At 41.1% G+C, this 20283-nt stretch overlaps 1 protein-coding gene across 2 annotated transcripts; it reads right to left on the bottom strand.

Annotated features, from left to right (window-relative positions):
* Positions 1 to 4: 4 nt before the first annotated feature.
* LOC138621588 (rabphilin-3A-like) lies at positions 5 to 19201 on the bottom strand. 2 transcript variants are annotated; one of them, XM_069699750.1, is made up of 18 exons: positions 18967 to 19201; positions 8830 to 8916; positions 8699 to 8710; positions 8359 to 8484; positions 8081 to 8210; positions 7838 to 7921; positions 7585 to 7753; positions 6194 to 6370; positions 5907 to 6089; positions 3984 to 4063; positions 3775 to 3849; positions 3429 to 3538; positions 3159 to 3285; positions 3013 to 3072; positions 2748 to 2902; positions 2580 to 2661; positions 2361 to 2457; positions 5 to 2265 (listed from the first exon to the last, which is right to left on the bottom strand). In XM_069699750.1, exons 2-18 carry the CDS (start codon positions 8898 to 8900, stop codon positions 2135 to 2137), a joined length of 1869 nt encoding a protein of 622 aa, XP_069555851.1. In that variant the 5' UTR covers positions 8901 to 8916; positions 18967 to 19201; the 3' UTR covers positions 5 to 2134. The 2 variants fall into 2 exon arrangements, with proteins under 2 accessions (XP_069555851.1, XP_069555852.1); XM_069699751.1 differs by lacking the exons at positions 8699 to 8710; positions 18967 to 19201 and having other exon boundaries at positions 8818 to 8906.
* Between the last annotated feature and the right edge of the window lie 1082 nt (positions 19202 to 20283).

Below are 20283 nucleotides of genomic sequence, written 5' to 3'. Positions count from 1 at the left end.
AGTGTCATTACAATAACTTTCCAAGAATTCAGGAAGTTGCACTTATTACATTTCCCATTTTTATTCATGTAATCACCATGGTCTGACTTACTGGTCATACAGTATCCTGCCCTTTTCCTCCCATTTCATCTTTACTGAGCTTGACTCCAAAAGCTCTTTACACCTAAGAGGCTTGTCATCTTTCATTAGATTTTTATTGATCTGTGTAAACTCTGCAAAATCTTTACATGCAAAGGTATTTGCAAACATACATATTTCCATTGCATGCACTATCTATTTACATTACAGAGATTAAAGAAGAAACATTCCACTGAACTGGCAGAATCGAGTAGAAGACGGCTATGGGTTTAGCTCAGAGAGAAGCCTTACGATCATCATCTGATGATCACTGTAGCTAAGTAGCACAATGAAGAACTGGTGGGTGTCTGAATCACTGCCTCATGGGGGCAGAGTTGCTTTACAGAGAAAAGAAGACATTGCAAGATTTGAATGTGTATGTTCATCTCATTTAGAGAAAAAGTTTCATCTCAAAGTCTGCTACTGATAAGAGTTGGACAAGGTCTTAAGTACATGTGCTCAGTTAATTATTAATGTATCGTGTGGATGCTAACAAACCAGTTTATTCAGATTACACCCTAGTCATCATAGTCATGCAGAATATGGCCTCTTGTATTTAAAGTATGAACAGGAATGTTATGGGGAAGAAGTGTAAACATTAATGGAATTACAATAGCATTAATTTCTTACAAAGTATATATATCTTGAACCACAAGACATTTCATGCATAGGATTTTTTTGTTTTCATCTCTGTTTTGACATTAGAATAACTTGCAGACGGCTGTATAAATTGAGGTCATTCCACTTTGTAAGGTGTGCTTTCCTTGGTTTGCTGTGATTAGTGAACAAACAGACACTAAAGCCTTGAATGATTGGGGCGTGTCAGAGGGAAGACGGCCCTGCTGCTTTGTGCAAAGGGGGTGAAAGCGGGCCATGATTGCCCCAGGCACACGAGAGTCACGAGCACAGTGCATGCAGGTAAAGCTGCACATACTTATGACATAATCTGTTCCACCTTCTCTCCTTGCTAAACGGAGGAGCCAAATTTGTTGGGGAAACCTGTAAGAAACCTGACCGTGTGCGTTCACTGTAAACACTGCAGTAGAAAACCTCTGAGGTATCAACCAGCTTCAGAGGAGAAGAGGTAGCAGGACGAGATTCCTTTTTTCCTGCCAAGTCTCACTGCAACTAAGAAATTAACTGAAAAATAAACATCACAGTTCAATTTTTAGTTTCTCTAAACACAGTTAATACTTCCTATTAACTTAAAATTCACAGTTTGAATAATCCTACATTAAAACTTATGTTAAACTAGGTGTGCTATAATTCTGGCACAAATTAACAGCAACTGATTAAAGATTCCTCTAGCTCATGGTCCACTGACTTATGATTCATCTGTAGTACCAGATGTCTATCCTAACCTGAGCAATGTATCAATATGTAAACATTTCTTCATGGAAATATACAATATGTTCAGGACAGTTTTTTGAAGGTGCAGCTGCGTGTTTCCTTATATGTGTGGTTTGGCATGCTTATACAGTTCAAGTGTTACACTACAGCATGATATAATCACATGAGAAAGTAAAAATAATACCCTGACAATCTAACAAATTACAGGCGTGAGCTTAATCGAGGCTTTTATGAGCTTGAACGACGGCTTTGACCTCAGAAGCCATAACATATTGCTTTTCTAGTTCCGTGCCAGTGCAATTCAAAACTTCATTTTCTTTAGCGAAGACTGTGTCAGGTTCAGCACACCATGTAACACCACTGACAGGCATAGTGGCCTTTGTGCAGCTGCTTGCTGACATATGTCTTGGTTACATTAATGACACTAATTCACTTATGCCATGATTTGTGCCAGAGGCAAATTGAGTATCAGCACAGGCAGAGACATTGTTAATAAGTCGTCAGCAAAGAAGTGTGTACTAACTTAAGGACAAATGTGAGCAATGTGATGGTCAGGTAGAGAAGGAAGAAATAAAAACCAGAAAATGGGATATACTGTAAGTTAATCAGGGGATGAATGCAAACCAATTGGGGAGCATAGGCTCATGCTGTGTGGGGGAGCCAGTGGTTAATCACTAGCAACATGGTTTTCATTGAACAAGGTGTGCCAGCGTTCAATCCTCTTGTCCTTGTTCTTCAAACACTCATACCAGTGCTTCAGCCTCTCTCCTTTGGCAGTGATGCCCAGCTGACACCCACCTGTCAGGACGGAAGGGAGGGAGGTGTGAAAGGCAGGTAGTAAGCTGGTGACAATGTCGTTTTTATTGCATCAAAGATAGTGATTAAATATTTACCTATGTAGTCGTTGGACTTTCCAATATCATAATCCCACACAGAGATGTCTAACGTCTTCTTGGCCAGTTCACTGTGTTTGATATCATAGCCAAATTCCTGAAATTTGATCAAGACATTAATGATTTCCAAAGCCACTTCCCTGTATTTTTCATTTCTGAGTTGCTTCGTTGATTAGCTCATTTTTATTATTACTTTTTACTTTGAAGTCTCTCACAAACCTCATTAAACTCTGGGTTTAAAGTCCTCTTCTTGATTTGTGTTTTGCACTTGGCCTTCTTCCCCATGTCGGGTTTCAGACATCTGTTAATAGTATAAAAATAAATGTATGCTATTCTTAAGAGTTATGTATTTCAAGTCAAATGTTCTTTTCAATCTGCTCTACCTACATTTTGACATATGGGTCAGAGTAGCCATTAGCATCCATGGCAGCCAGGTGCACGCAGCGCACAACACCTACGAGGAGGCGGTTCTGCTGGGTGCTGTACATGAGGGAGATCAGAACCCGGCCGCGCTCCTCTACTTCGGTGCCTTCTTTCCCTGGCTAAGAAACAGAAAATGGGGAAAAAAATAGTTCAGCAGGATTCAGCATGAGATTTGCATGAACTTTTGAAGCAATTAGTCATGTTTAGACATGCTGGGAAATAAAAGCACTGCCTCATCTTCGTAGAGAGCGATCCCTCTGGCTGCTCCGGCGGTTGCAGTTTTCTTCATCTATGAGGGGGAACGAGATTACAGCAGGTCAATGAGAGATTCAGACAAGGAGAACAAAGCGTTGTTTGTGACGACCTTTTACTCACAGGCACAACTCTCTCTAAACACACGTTGAAGTTCTTCTTCTGATTCATCTTCAGCTTCTTCAGCGCCACTCGGGTTTCCCCAATAAACTCATTATGACCGAACTTGTCTTCATCACAGACAGAGAGCCTGTGGAAAACAATCTTAATTATACAGACCTGTTGTACTTTTAAAGGAGTCAACTGAGGGCAGAGTAAGTTAAACACATGAATACAGGGCTATTACTGCTAAGTGAGTGATTAAAGTGTAGCTGTCTGAGGCACTCTATCCACCTGAGGGTCTTACGCTGCATGTCCTCATCTGTCAGGCCGTGGTAGGTGAGCATCTCGTTCCACATAGGGTTGCGGGTGTTTCTCAGGGTCTTTGTGCGCAATTTGTTTGACTGTTGAACACAAGGTAGATCAAGACAAGGAAATATCTCTTTCTAGATAACATCTCCATGCCAATTTTATGATTTGGAAATTCAAGCCACAAGATGTCAGGCTTGAGCTAGCAGAAAGGTTTCTCATCGAACCAGGGGGTCTGAAATCAGCCGCCCTTCCTTTTTTTGCGCAACAGATTATTAAGGCGATGAATCTTAGAAATAAAAGCTTAATGTAAGGACGGCATTTCTTTTACCTTACTAGCACCTGGCAGCAGATGGAGCTTGACATAGGGATCTGCCAGTCCATTTGAGTCCATAGGCTTCAATCCCTGAGGAGAAACGTTCATCACTTTCACAAACGGCAGAGAGCAATTAAGCGAAAGTGCCATTCAGGAGCTTTTTAACATAAACCACTTGATTGTAATTGTCCCTTTGTGTGAGAGAATGAGGAGAATAGCGTTACCTTTGCTTTGAGGATGCTACAGTGGAGGCTGTTGCTCTCCTGCTCATACAGAAGACTGAACTCTAGAGAGCCCAGAGTGGCTGAAAGAGACCCAGACCAGTCATTACATTAGACTACATGGAGACAGCGAGTCAGCTCTTTAATAATTAAGAGTACAAATGTATATGGAACGATGCTCTGTTAATTAAACTTGTGAAATAAAGTGAGAACAAGAAGCAGTCCAGAACTGAAAGGACGGACAAAAAGCCTTGACCTTCACTCATGAAACATTCACAGGCTTCTGTTTACCTTAAGTAAACAGCAGGACAATCTTATTACAGAGCAGGGGCATATAATATAAAAGAAATCAAATAAACACTCAAGTCTCAGAGGAAGATATTCAGAGGATAACGTTTTGGGTATGAAAAAATAAAGACCAAGATGCATCCCACACAGATTGTATTTGGAGGAGTTTCGTTGCGTAGCATAGCTGTCGGGGGACAGAATAATCAAATGTAATTTGTTAATTTAACTCCTGTGGGCTCAGATTCACCACCAACTTGCAACTCCAAAGACACAATGTGCCTCTTAAAAAGAGAAATAAAGTCGACAGCCATAGTGGCTTTGCAAAGCTACATTTAGACGCATCAGTGCTTTGGGACAAATGTTAAATTAACATTGTACCATGCTCACACTTAAAGTGCTAATATATTTGTTTAGCGGGTACAATCTTTACCATATTCACCATTTAGTGTGTTAGCATGCTAACACTTAGCACTAAGTACAACTGGGTCTAATGTCATTTGTTTTGAAGGTATGTAGTAATAAACTAAAGTAATAAAGTGAAATGTTGACCTGATGATGGTACTGGATAAAAAGTCTCCAAAGTGGTGCACCGCCTGACTGACTCACACCAACTGACAAACAAACAGGCCAACACTTCTATAACCATAGCACTTGCATGGCTAAAAACTGAGCACTACTTGCTCACCTTCATTTAAAGATCAGAAATATACATTTTATTGGGAACAGCTCATCATAAAAACGAAAATACACACTTGAGATGAGCATAAAGTTCTGTTACTTGTGAAGCTTGCCAGTCAATAGCCGGTAGACATAGAGTTTAATACTTCTTTTTTTTTAACTTAAACATTACAATCAGCAGTACTGAAACCAGCTGGGGGACTAAAAACAGTCAGCACCAAAGGACCTGACAGTTCTCACCATCACATTTCTACAGAGAACAGACACAAAAAAAAAACCATTGCTATTTCTGCCCTGCTCCCTCCTTACACCAGGGACTGGATCCAACACAAGGGGAATCTATAACTTGTTAGCCCTGTTGTATCTCAAATTATTTGCCCAGCTTTATCGTCCTGGACCTCAATAAAATAAATTAAAACTCAATTCCCAAAGACAGAATAAAGGCCGCTTGACACTGCAGGCTAAAAACATGAATGTCAGTGTACAATTCTCATCATGAACATGGGATACAAGGAAAAAAATACTGATTTAGATATTCACATCTTCTTCTGCTCCACTGATATTGATTTCCATATTTCGATTACATATGCTGCTTATCATTTATCATTTTCTAGCCAGCTCAATAGGTGCTGCCAGAATGATACTTGCCGTTTGCTAAGACTGCTGGGCAATTATGGATTGAAGTAGATGAATTATCATGAGCAACCTAAAAGGCAGAAATCAACAATGACACGGTATGACTCAGATCTCAACAGAGATGTTGCCAAATTAAGGACATCAACGTCCAATACTGTACGCTGCTTGGAAATAGGTTTTGATTTGTTTCACGAAAAAAACAAAAAAAACATTCTGGAGCCATTTACCTGAAATGAGCAGAAATAAATCACAAATGTCAAACTGTATACAAAGACACATCAGCCACCTTACTCTGTGAGAAGGGGGAACAGATGGTGTACTCACTGGCTTCATCCGAGTCATAGTCATTGGCCTCCTCCTCATCCTCAGCTGGGGGAGGTTGCTGCCGGGCAGGAGGAGCACTGCAAGCGGCGGGCTGCCTCCTGTCCTCTCTTACCGCAGGAGACGCTCTCTGCTCTGGAGGAACTGTCCCAGAGGAGTAAGCAGCTGTATCTCCTGCCGCTGGACCTACAACCACATGCAGTCATTTGAGAGTTCACAAAATGACACCACTGGGGATGTAATATTTGGTTAATGCTTGGGACCCTCAAAGTGTCCTCGCTGTTTCTCACCCTGCTGGGCCACAGTGGCAGATGCAGCCGGTCTGGAGCTCTGGACGGGCACCATCTTCTTCATCACCGCTGGGCTACCCTGCCCCGCCTCTTCAGGGCCAGCCCCGCCCGTGGCCATGCGGGCAACTGGTTTAGGGGCCACAGGTGGGTAACCAGCACGGGCTTGTGCCTCTGGTGCTAAAAATAAGTATGAAAAGCATCATACAGTAAACACATACACACACACTATGCATAAGGGACAAATGCATAATCACACCACTTCAGGCTTGTACTGCAGTGGAATCTGAAATACTCCCTAGTCTCTCTGGATACTTTTGATGTTGCAGCTTTTTCGTTGCAAAGGCATTGACCTACATACACTACAACAGGCTGTGGCAGCCAACGACTGTACATGCAGGAGTTATACAGTTTGCCTACTAATGATACCGCTCTCTTTTAAAGGGGAAAATGACAGTGCACAGGTAATCACGCTGAAAATGTGAAATGACGCTGGGTGACCCATCATACCAACACCACCTGGAGGCTCATTCCATGTCACAGCATGCAACTTCCGACAGCTTAATTGAGCTCTTCATTCTCCTCCTCTGTAACAGTGGGCGGCACTGCCAAATTTGGGGCGCAGATAAAAGGTTTGATGCTCGGAAAAAGAGCAATGAGAGATGGGGTTGCCCCCCAAAAGAGATTCAAGAGGTGATGGTATGAAAATTTTAAAGTTGAACTAAAAATTACAAATATTTTTTGCTGAGAAATAGCAAAAAGTAGTATTAGGGAGAGGGTCAAATTAGAATCACCAATAAAAAGAAAATTGTATGTTTAGCTTGAAATAAAGCCAGCAGTGGTCTCTGGTGGGAATGAATTTTACTGACTGACAGTATTGTTACTGGTGATCTAATGGTGATTACGCACCTTGAGTAGTTTATAATATCACTTACAGGGTCCCATATTTGATTTTTTTTTTTTTTTTTCCTGTATCTTATTCACAATCTTGATATCCATAAGAAGATATGTTTCTATTTTTCAAGTACTAAAGATCATCTCCATATAGTTTACAATACAGTTTTATGGCTGACTCTTCTGAGTCATGCATGCCCAGGCCAGCCACAGGTTTTCTTTCTTTTTTTCTGCTCACTAGCTCTGTGTGTAGTTTGGGAGATCCCTTTTAAAAAAAAAATTGAGATATTGAAAACCTGCCTGAAATTTGCTGCTCAGAGGCAGAAGCCTGACTCTGATTCTGACTTAACAGAGACATAATGTAAAGTGTTTTGTGAAGGATCGAACGTGTCAATAAAAGGTAAAAAAAAAAAAAAAAAAACAGCATTAAGGACCTGCAAGCTGGTGAATGTAAAAACAAAGAAAAGACTAAAGCTGAAGCCAATCTTGACTGTGTGTACCTGGTGCTTGTGGTTTGGTTACTGCCTTCCTGGTCTTAGAGGCTGCTGGGGCCTGGGGCTCTGCTGCCTCCTGGGCACCTGTCTCTTTTGGTTTAGATAATGGCATGGGTGATGGCAGGAAATGTTTAGGAAAACCTTTAAAGAACCAGGCACCAGACCTCTTCCACACCTGAGAACACAGAAATAAATACGTGTTATAAGTTTTCCAACCAACTATTTATTTTCGTATTTTTTTCCCGTATGAAAAACTCACCTCTCGCTGTTCTCTACAGATCTTGCACAGCCATACAGCACGTGGCCGACTGCTACACTGTGTACCACACTTGGTACACATGCTCTACACAACAGGAGAAAATAATGATTTCGAGTTGATTGCCATTTACAGCGTCATCATACATACACAGCTCATAGATGTTGACTTGTTGTGTTTTCTCAACTTGTGTGAATTATGGCAGAAGAGTGGATCTTTTGTGCCTCATGATAACTCATTATCTACCTTTTTGCAGTCCTCACACACCACTGAGCTGACCCCAGGTGAGCCCAGCTGCTCCCCACACAGCAAACAGCGGGACACTCCATCCCCACACACAGTCTTCTTCATGTCGTCCAGGCGGTTTATCAAGCGCCTGCAGTCGCATGGAATTAAATCTTACCTTAAAATGTCACCGGTAATTATCGCAGGTCCAAATGTTAGCACGTCATCGGTCTCAACTGGGGATTCTGTTTTAATTTACACCCATCAGAGAAACCACTGCATGTTTTACAAATTCTCACCCAATTCTCTCCTGCTCCATGGCCTCCATCTTCTCAGCACGGGCGATCACACCATTTATAATCGCCTTCTCTTCATCCGTCAGGTCTGGACCAGGTCCAGGGCCTGGCTGCATGGTCCAGTCGCCCCTGTCAGCCAAACATATCTCTAGTTGAGGGTACACTACATTTACTACTCAAATTATACATCATACACGCACATCACATTCAGTGTTAGAACAAACAGAGCAAATACAATGAATGACTGAACAGGCATTTACTGCATCAGCACATTATGCTGCTGTTGGGACAGTTACAAGGCAGAGACACACAAGGCAAATAAGAGAGAGGTTTATCTACTTACTGCTCTTTATCACTGTGTCACAGATCACACATCAGAGAGATGCAAGTGAAACAAAGGAGGGGACAGTTAAGTGTTGCTGTTGCCATTAGAACGTGTCACTAAAACAGACCTGTTCTGACAATCACGCTTACCCAGCATGCATGCTCCTCTGCCTGTCGTTGGACACCCAGCGACCCGAGCTGCTACTCACTGTGTCTGTCATGCTGCACTATGGCAGTCTGCAGGTGGAGAAACAGAAAGACAGGAAACAGACATGAATTAATGAGGCACTCGAATGAGCTTTAACTAATGTTATGAAAAGATGTCAACTCTGCATTTAAAGCTCTAGATACGTGTCTTGAGTCCACACTTTTAGTTATCCTTTAGCCTTATCTCATGCCTATGCAGCACTGACTTAATTGCACTTTTGGATTGCTCTCGCTAATCCAAAATTCATCCATTTCCTACAAATTTGTGAGCCAGGAAATCACCAACCTTAAACTGGAAAGTCAACAGATACCCTTCCTCTAAATGTCACAGTTGCAGGGTTAAATAATGCTAATGATTGCCTCACATCAACCATTGTAAGGCAAACAACCACAGAAATCAACAGAAATCAAGTATTATTTTCCTAAAGACACCTTTTCTCCTTCATCTCCTTGCCTGATATGAATTTAAATGCTAAGCCTGGAGAATATAACAACTTTCAATGAGAGCTTAAGCACAAATTCTTGTGCCAAAGTTACAGCCTAATCAGTACCATCTCCTCCTGCCAAGCCTGTTTTAACAAATTCAAGCAATAAATGAACACAGGAAAACATTGCAGATGTAAAATACAAGCCTAAACTATGCTGACAAACAGCCTTGTTAACAGGAGTTTCTTAGTGTGTATATAGCGAATGCAACAAAGCTTATGACAATCCTGTATATTAGTATAGTAGAGTGAAATTATGTCTAAATGGTTGGTCTGGGTTGTTTGAATGTATATGCGTCCTCCACGTAAGGGCTGTGGAGATAAGGCTGTGCAAATTGGGGGTAGCATGGTCAATTAATCGAGCAGCTGTAAGTGAGACTGCAAGAATCACTTCCAGTTTGTGAGTCTACACATATGAAAGAAACAGCAGCAGGAGTGGCTCAATTATGCTATGATACAGTGACTATGACTAAGAGTGTGTCCCCAGCATTTCTGATTGGTCATGGTGTGAATGTTTCTGTGTATTTCCAGTCCTCAATGAGTACTTCTTCTCTGGTGGAAGCGTGTTTTATCAGAGTATTTAAAGGAAATGACAGGAGCATCAGGCACAAAAATGGCTGAGAACAGTGCTAATGATAACAGTGGGAAACAGTGAGTGCCTTATCCATATGATACATCAGCAGTGTCATTTCATCTCAGTGACATGGTGAAGATGATACAAAGACAGAAACCACTGAGGCAATTGCCAACAGGCAAGTCTGCTAAGTGTGTGTGTGTGTGTGTGTGTGTGTGTGTGTGTGTGTGTGTGTGTGTGTGTGTGTGTGTGTGTGTGTGTGTGTGTGTGTGTGTGTGTGTGTGTGTGTGTGTGTGTGTGTGTCTGCCAGACAACACATGGAGCGATGCTGCAGCCACAGGCAGGTGTATGTCCTCAAGGGAAGTACCAGCATTCACAAAAGACCAGCAGTCTCCAGACAGAAGCAAACAAGAGGAACTAAAAGCCTCTATTGAGATTGAAATATGGAGAGTTGTGATGGCGTAGGTCAGGAAGGCGAGAGTGCAGATACTGTTTTATCATGAGTTGGAGGGATACAGTAAGGAATGCCTAATGATAATGATCAAAAAAAAAAAAATCAATAAGTTTAACTTGTCAGCGTTTCACAGCAGTAAAATCCAGCACTATATAGAACCTTGGAGAAAGTGAAAGACTGAGTAAAGGGGAGGGGTGCGCCACTGTCTCCCTCACTCAGCTGCTCGCATTATGCTGCATAACATCAGGCTACATACCTTTTCAGGTCTAATCTGCTGTCTGTCTGCCTGCAGGATTCACAAAAAAGAAACAAATTCAGTGTGCTATCAATAGACTCTCTGGGTGTGGGCTGGTCCCTCTGATGCTGCTGCTGCATCCAGTCAACAGTAGCAACACAGTCTTCAGGGAGCATTTTTCCACTTTTTCAGCAGCAGTCTGAGGGATCAGACGCTGCTCTGACAGTACAGTATATATAATACAGTATACACTGAGGCACTCAAGCATGGCCCTCCTTCACTTGCCAAAGTGAATTATCCCACTTTTTGTCTAACGTTATTGTTCTGGAGAGGTGGACAGAGAGAGACAGATGGAAGGCAGTGTTCAGACTTGGACAGGGTAATCACTGACTCAGACAAGCCTGAGCCCTCTGCTCAGGATAGCTGTTACTGCAACACAGAAGTGGACTCTTTGCTGAGGGGACAATCCAATTAGCATTCAGGAGATGGTCTGAAGGATCGTACGCACACTTGTCTCATAAAGAGCTGTCAGCAGAGACTGTAACGCTTTAGACACTGGAAAGTACTGCTGTTGTCAGAGAGGGTTTATGTTTCAAAAGGTTTCAAATGTACGTATTGAAAAATGTATCTAAGACCAATTATAATTGACCAACACGTCATACTGGGCCTCGTTATTCTGCAGTTATGACATCAGTGTGATCGTCAGACTCCATCCTCTGCTATTATGGTTATAAATGCAACAAATCTGCGTCATCTGTGACTCTGACTCTTGGTGCATCTTGTGTTTTCCTCCCATAAAAGATGACTCAGTCAGGTGGTGGACCCTTCTCTGGGGAGCAGCAGATATTCTCCTGTGGGTTTTTTTTCATTTATTTTCCAAAATGTCATGAAGCCTCCGTGATGATGCTTTCAGACGTAACAGTCTGCTAAGTGACACCGGTGGAACTGTGCGAAGGGAGCACAATACCCAACAGTGTCTTCAAATACACCAGGCGTAGCTAGTAACAGATCGTGTGTGAGATGACAACAGGAAAGACCAGAGGGAGTGCATCAACTCAAGATAGTCATCTGCCTCATCATCATAAGTCATCCATTCATATGGGGGTGGAGAGGACCAATTTAGAAACCTGTGTCTCCTCCTCGGGATCTAAAGGGTATAGTCAATACAAATCTGCATCCGTACATCTTCAGGGTTGTATGTATACACAACTCCCAGAGCACACACTACACATGCCCCATCCAGTTTTAGAAACACAGCCATCCATTCTCCTCTAATACAGTAAGAGCTCAGCGTGAGTAGCTTTAAGTCTGATCAAACAGTTGCAGAGATCAATATTGTTATAGGACTTTCAATAGTAGCTGCATGACTCATTAATGGAAATAAATAAGACCGGAATATAAGCACCTGGTTATGATGACAGCTTGCACCTTTTCAAGATTTGGTTCTTGCTTGTGCAAACAAGAACTGAAGACAGCAGGCAGAGTGACAACAAGGCATTGATAGATTGATCCAACATGGACCATTATGGATACAGGAAAAATAGCTTAGAGGGGGATGGGGACAGAAGGAAGTCATCTCCCTTTTACTGAGATCAGCAAAAAACAAAAGCAAGGTTTTACTCACCATTTTGATTTAATCAAGCAATTTGTGCTCAAAAATAATAAATTTAAATTTGTCGTCATTTATCGCAGTAAAAATACCAAATATTAACTGTTTCCACCTCACAAGATTGTCCATCTTGAAAAGGGAGATTGATTGCTCATGAACATATTAAATGTAAAATGATTACTGTATTTAAGGCTTCAAATAGGACATCCCTAAATAAAAAGGAGACTGACTTTGTTGACTTGGTACTGAACATATTTTACTGGCAATTATGCCATTGGTCTGATTTTTTTAATCAACCTACTATGTGTCCTACTTGTAAATGTATTGAATATAATGACATTGAAACCCGACGCAGTACTACACTTGAATTCCAGGGCAACAATTCCCTCGCCGTCCACCAAGAAGGACATTTCTAAAATGGGTTAATGAGAATTGGAGATCAATGCAAAGAACACAATTGGTTTGACTTTAATTTATCTTTGATGTGGCCTCCATTGGTAAATTTTACGCCTCGCTATAAAACTTACTTACGTATAATGGAGGTCGCTCTCAAGCTCTGCTGTACAGTATATCCACCACCCAATCATTCACCAACAACCCTCACAACTGGCCAGTCCAGATTCCCTGTGGGTTCAAATCAGCACTTTCTTCCAAACTATTTTCTACAGTGCTGATGCTAAGTAGATGCCAGAGTTGATATTCATGTCAACACAGCATATCCACCCTACTAGCAATTCAATAAAACTGGAGAAACCGTACTCATTTTTTCATGCTGCCGTGACCATTAATGTTTCATTAGCTATAACACTGTGCTTTTTTCCCCAGTAAAGACCCAATAACCGTGTGACCAATGCACAATCTGTCAGTGTTTACGAGAAACAAAGATTCCCTACATCTGTTTTAAACTTAACCATTACTAGTCTCATACTACCCAGTGCGTGCCTATCATACATTGAAACTATGACCAACAGGGTTGCACAATGACAGGTTCATCAAGCAAAAAAAATTATTATTGTGAAGACCAAATGTTTGGTAGAAAAGTTTAACTGATTCTGTGTCTTTTCTTTATTACTGTGCTGTAAAAATTACAAAAATAAAAACATTCTTGGTAAAAACTGTCAAATACAGTAAAATCATTTTCAACTTAGAGCAGTGTTAAAGAAGTGAAGGAACACAACATATTTTATTCAATCTTTCAGTTTTTCTTCCTCTGCCATCTGGGCTGGCGGTATCTCAAATTGTTTTATGTATTATGAAACAGGACAGACCCTGAGATCCTCAGACAGCAGAGAACTTGGCCTGATCTATAGTTTCAACTCAAGTCCTGTGGTGATCTGGAACATCATGCTTTTCTTTTTTAATTCTCTTCTTCACAAGCATCTATAAATACAGACTTCATTCAGAAAACAAATTGACCATTTATCAAATGTTTTGGACAAAGGGAAGGCGAAGTTGTAGCAGCATTATATTACAAATATATACCCGAGTTAGGTGATATTCCCAGAGATCGTTTCAATTACACAATTATCTGTTCAAAATTAACACCTTTTTGATGGTTTTTTTTGTAAATTTTGGCTTGAGTTGGAAAAAAAAAAAAAAATGGCCACAATTAAAAAAAAAAAAAATATACACCTAATCTACCAATTGAAAATGCTGACTGTAAAACATATCTTATGTGACAATTTGGCCGAATACTTAGAATCAGATTAATGAAACGGAACAATGATTTTCTTGACGCACATACCTCTAAGTGCTTTATTGCTTGCTTCTTCTTTCTTGCTGCAGGTGCAGATTGTGTTGGTACAATATTTAAAATATGTCCTATTGTTTTTATGTAACTTAATTGTATAAATGCATATCGAACCATATTTTTCTGTAGGAAGCACGACACCTTCCGTGTGCCAAACACAATGAAATTACACACTTGTGTTGTATTTATCGCCTGATTGTGTCACATGACCCATCACCATCGTGTCATACCAATAACCCCCCCTCCTCCCAAAAAAAAATCTTTCACACAAGGAAACTAAAAACACTCATTTTGGTTCCAACACCATTTTTAAGTCATCTTCACTAAAATATTCCAAAACATGAACGAGTTGACAATGACTTAACTCACGCTTGGCTGTATGTCATAAAAAAAATACAAGCAGCTGCTCCTTCACAGTCTGTGGTGACCTACGTGCTGGTGGTTGGTAGAAATTCAAGGTCTGTGTAGACATTTTTATAGACACTTAATGTCCTGTAGGTGGTACCACCACATAGCTTAATAGGCAATAAACACGAGTTGTATAGTATGCATGAGAGTGTACCCCACTGAAAGGCTTACGAGTGGTGATCAGTTTTCTGCCTTTAGTCGTAAAAAACTACTAACAAGGCAAAGGTTGTATAAAGACTAATGAAGACCTGAGACCCTCATAGCTGATGTGTTCAAATGCATGCTAACATGCTCAACTTGGATAGAGCACAAGGTAAACTTTATACCTCTTAAATATTAACACGTTAGTAATATGTTGGGGAGGCTATGGCTCAGATGGCAGAGTGGATTGCCCACCAATCACAAGGTTGACAGTTCAATTCTCAGCTCCTCCTGTCTACCTGCTGAAGTGTCCATGGGCAAGAACCCGAAATTGTATCCGATGGCAGGAGAGCACCTTGCTTGGCAGCTGTGTGACCAATAGTGTGTGAACGGGAGAAAAATGTAAAGTGCAGACCATTTTATATTTTATAACATTGTGAGCTTATTGGCAAGCTCAATAGTATTTAGGTCAACATACTGTATGACTGTGTATAAAATAGCCTAACATACTTTTTATAACAATTATTTGTACCGTTTAAATCTGACATTTCTCAGATTTGAGAGAAACCATGATAGATTACTGGGGATTAAACAGTAAATTTACATTTCATTGTCACTTGTTCCAAATCTGATGATCACTTGGTTTTATAAACTAACTTCACAGTATTCAGCTCTTGATGTCTGGTGCTCATACACTCGTCACACAGGGCGAGTGGGGAGACGAGGGTAGGAAGCACCAAAGAACACGAGGTAGCCACCCACTCCCAGTTGCATGGCACAACTTCATCCATCCTCCATAGAGGGCTGCAAGATGCCAACATAGCAACACAGTGAGGCTTGGAACTGGGCAAGATTGTAATGCACTGCACCACGAAGCCATTCACTGCAGGAGGAACACATCACTCAGCATTTCTTAATTATTTACAACTCCCACCCCCATTGCTTTTCACTCTGTGTAAGTCCCCTCTTTAAAGCATTAGCCCACACTTAATGTAATGACTTTTGTCAAACATCATGCACAGAACAGTGGATTTGAGAATAAAAAGACCACACAGGGTCAGACAGATTGAGAGACTGTTTTGGGTAACAGAATACGTTGTAGATGTTAGTCTTTTAGCTCTGGCATTGACAAATTATCCATGTTTTCACTCAGACAATGGCGTTGACGGGGGACCATCTGTGGAACCATCTGTGAGGACTCTTCACTTCGCAAATGTGCGAGTGCTGTACCATTTGAAAAACACTCATACTACATCCTCGAGGCAGGCAGGACTCCAGATCCCGCATCGCTGGAGAATAAACAGGAAATCCCATCCAGTGACCAACAAGCTACCGTGCTGCTACCCTCCTATAGCTTTTGGCGCTGACCAGCAGTCCTAAACGTGGTGGGTATTGTGTGTTTGATTCTTAAATCAGCACAATGCATCTTGAATTAGCAGTCCGTATCCAGTAGGTCTCACTCCCAGTTATCATCCTCAAATTGAACAGAGAAATGTCTGCTGACCCACATTTTCTCAGACATTTTAATGTAAATCAAAGACTTCTTTTGTCCAAGCCTCCTTTTAGAGCTATGCCAGTAAACCGCTATAGGAGACGGAGCACTCAATTAATTGCACTCTAGCAAGAGCCTGCAGTGAGCCTCAAATTTGCTAGGCTGATGGTGATTCATCCCTGTATGCCCCAGAGGTAAGAGGTGGGACTTTGTGAACTGGCTGTTGATGGATTGGCCAGTCGTGCCCCTTCAATTTCTGCTCATCTTATCTAGGGGAAACAAGTACTACCAGCCAGGGTCATTAAATCAGTGCAGTAAAGGTCTGTTGTAAAGACACTGCGCATCTATTCCCTATTAACCAGAAGTAGTAGAAGTAACCCACAGCTGGTGGTCTGCTGAGATAAACTACATGACTCGTAACATGTAAAGAAATCAGTCAGATCTCCTATCAATCCCTCAGTGTGATGGCTGTGACTCTGGCTCTTTGTTGCTCTGCTTTGAAGATCTGGCACGGTTCAGCTGCAGGATATCTGACTCTCCCAGCAGCAAACTAACAGGTACAATGCCCCAGGGTGTTTTTAGCAGATCTCTGTTGGCAAACTGCTCTGGTCTGGAAACACTCTGCAACACAAAAAATAAGCCTCAGCCCAACTTTTGAGAGAAAAACCCTGTTGGGACGCTCGGCTATATGACTTGAAATGCAAAGTGTGTTTCTTTAGGCGTCACTCTGAGGATCTGGGGCAAGAGCATCACTGCAGCTCCAACATAAGCAAAGAGGTGATTATGATCAGGTAAACATAAGTGTAGGAGATTAGAAATGGTAGTGGAAAGTTGGAAAATGTTGCTCGTAGATGGACTGGTGTTTGTAGATTCAAACACAGACAAATCCTCTTTTGGATATTTCACTCCTTCCTCTCTTGGGGTAACTTTGTTTAAAGACCACTTTAATTACATCTGTCTTTTCCAATATGCTACAACGTTTAGGCAGATCTAATCACCAGTTTCAGAGAGGAATCGATTCTCATCCACCGCTCTGATGAGAATTTGAAGATGAAGCCACTCCCTTCTGAAGCTTGGGCACAAATGGTAGAATAATGTACCTAATGCAATGAATCTAATGTAAAGATATACTGAGTAACAGGAAACAAAAATCTGCAGATCTTTAGAGTATAACATAAGATTAAGATTCCAAGCTCCACTTGTGGATTGTGAAGAACACAAAAGAACATAGAGTCATGCACCTTTACCAACTGTGGCCATGGTAACGGCAAGATCAGAAGACGAGAAGAAGAGTGATTAAATGCTGCATGCGCGTGCATGTGTGTGTCCACTGGTCTGTGTGTCTGTAGTAGACAATACCTGTGCCAAATTTCAAAATCATGCAAAACAGGTTATTGTTTCAACAGGAATGGTTGAAAAGACAGGATGGTTAGAGAGGAAGACAAACTGGAGAGATGGGATTATGGGTACAGTTACCCTGTATCCCTCAGCTTTAAATAATGCAGCTAGTGTGCAAAGCACTTACTTCATTCCTCCATCTTTTTTTTTTTTTTTTTCACGTTATCCCTAAACACCCATGTTTCATAGTGCTCACCATCACTCATTTTTCTCTTGTTTTATGGAACCAGATCCAACCAACTGGATTTCCCCCCTTTCTCTTGCTTCTTTCTTGCCTAATTGTATTCCTCTACTGTACAAAAAACAATGAAGGTTAGAAGACAAAAGAGAGAAATACAGAGAGAGGGGTACCAGCATAAGGGTGTCGTCCAATCACTACTGTGGTTGCTCATGTGAGAGGAGGCAGCTGCAGATATCTCTCAGAGTGTTCATTCAGTCTTTTCTCCCCTCCCCCATTTAATCCCCATGCTTCAGGTCTGTAGGAGGAGTTGGAGATGGTGGAACTCGGAGGCAGCTTCTTTTTTCCTGTCCTCTTTCCATATCAAAACCAGAACCAAAGAACCGGTTTGGTCCAGTAAGTCTGTTTACAGCACACAGCGCTCTGACCCTCCAAGTGTAATAACTCAAACGGTCGCAGGATAAGGTAACAGCACAACAAGTAGGCACCTGAATCACCTGTCCAGCTGGAGTTGAGAGCTTCGCTGCCCACGTCAGCATCTGGACGCATCATTGATGTTTTTTTTTTTTATCCTACCCCGCAGGCACATCAAGCCCCAGCGTGAGCTCCTAAAAATCCTGCAGCAACGCCCAGGGACTGCAACCACACAATCTCCCACATGACTTACCAGGTCTGTTTTCTCATATCAGATCTGCAACAAGGAAGCACTCGAGTTGCAGGAGTGCACTCAGTCCTGTTTCAATTCATCTTGAGAGGGATTAAGACGTAACCTACTGAGCCACACCAAGAGTTATATTTATCAGCCATTCATGAATAAACTTAGTGCATAATCATAACACCGAAGCATGCTGTAGTAAATCAAGGCAACAATTCAAAACAAGGAGCAACACCTCTGCATTAATGACAGCAACATTCTGCTGCAGAGCAATGTTTTCAGTGAGACACGTTTTCCCTAAAACAAAGGAATCAATCAAATGTTAATTTACATAATTTGTACCTCACGTAGGTTAATTAGCAGCAGCTTCATGCATTCTCAGTGCACTGCACACATTCACTAATCTTCCCTTTTCACTCATATGACTCAGTAAGTAACTGGCTCATAAAGACAATGAAATGCCTTTTATCAAATTAACAAACACAGGCAATGAAATTTTTCCTCGTATGAGATCATTAGCAGTCTCACTCTCTCTCTCTCTCTCTCTCACTGTCTCTTCTGAATGAAATACTGCATTCATTCAACTTGTAAATGAGAAATCATAATGCAATGAGTCACTGGCCAAACGCAATAGCCTCACAGCGATTTTAGGGTGAGGATGAAATGTTTGAAAATGCTTCGAAAGAGATCGTACAGCCTACCTGAGAATCCAGCCCTGCCTCTCTCTCTCTCCTCTCAGGGAGCAGTCAGGGAATGATGCGGACTAAATATCTGAACAGCGCTTGGATCCGACCACTGAGTTAGTCATTGCGCATAGAGCCTGTCACCAAATCGCGGGCTTTTATTTTTTTATTTATTTATTTAATTATTTTTTTTTTTTTTTTTTTTCCTATGCCAGGAGGAGTAGGCTCGTCTGCTGCTGGAGGCACAGTGGATGACCACAATGCGTGGGAACTCGTCTTCTATCCTGCTGTTGAGGATGGAAAGCCCTTGGTACCCTGGGAAGGAAACCCCTGGATCTGAAGTGATAACACTGATGCTCAAGTGGGCAGTCATCACCTGATCCAATTGTCTCCATAACGTAGTGTCTAAATTTGTCTCATCATCTAGGCAGCCCTATTGAGAAATCACTGTCATCATTATACGATTACGTATTAGTTGTGGAGATTTGTAACTACGCTTTTTGGTTTCACAACAAAATATTACAAGGTTCCTCAAAATATACACTAATTGACTTTTTTTTTTTAAAGTTTTAATTGATTAAAGTTACTATTCTATTTCATCCTAAGAGTTATGTTGCTCTTTTATGTTGTGTCTATTTTGATCTAAACACAAATATACAAATACAAATACAGATACAAATACAAATATTCTAAAATGTCTTCATATTTTTAACATGATGTTAAATTTACTGTAGTTAACGTCCCTTCTTCTATTCACATGGTGGACTGTTAGGATGCAACAAATAAATCTATAAAAACATAATCACTGAAATTCTAAAATCAACGTCTCAATTATGTGAACGTACCCCGTCTTCCTGTGGAGACATAGCGCCATCTAAGGGATTAAGTATTCATTGCATCATAAAAAAGACCAAATGCAACCCTATACTTACAGGATGGGCTGTATATCTTTGAGTGATGAATGTAATCTTTATTTCAAAAATGGCAAAACACATTTGCCGTGAAAATATAAATTGTGTTTTCAAAATAAATGGCCTGTTGTTTAGCTCCTATGGTGTACGTTTACCACACCCACACTCCTTCAAAGACTGCAAGTAGCGCAAGATATTACCACGTTCGTACTTCCTTGTTGGTATCTTAGAAAAAAAACTCAAAGGGGAGATTATTTAAGATCTTATTTGACGTCTGCACATAGTAAAGACAAATAAATAACAAAAAAATCAAGTGAACCCTACCGATAGTCTCATTAGAATGACATTAGTATTCCTCGAGACTTTTAGTGCAGTTTGTTTTCAGCGAGCACCCTGCGCATGCGCGACACAAATTCGTAACCGT

The sequence above is a fragment of the Brachyistius frenatus genome, unplaced genomic scaffold (genome assembly GCF_029030835.1).
Source record: "Brachyistius frenatus isolate BFR_SWC_R1_liver_20210118 unplaced genomic scaffold, ASM2903083v1 Contig_31, whole genome shotgun sequence".
NCBI lineage: Eukaryota > Metazoa > Chordata > Actinopteri > Embiotocidae > Brachyistius > Brachyistius frenatus.
Note: the sequence above shows the minus strand (reverse complement) of the source record. Positions and strands in the feature narration are given on the sequence as shown.

Coding starts and splice junctions, on each gene's coding strand:
- LOC138621588 (XM_069699750.1), bottom strand. CDS start 8,900: ATGACAGACACAGTGAGTAGCAGCTCGGGTCGCTGGGTGTCCAACGAC. Junction 6,371..7,584: donor AACCAAACCACAAGCACCAG/GTACACACAGTC, acceptor ACTTATTTTTAG/CACCAGAGGCACAAGCCCGT. Junction 6,090..6,193: donor TGCCACTGTGGCCCAGCAGG/GTGAGAAACAGC, acceptor ATGTGGTTGTAG/GTCCAGCGGCAGGAGATACA.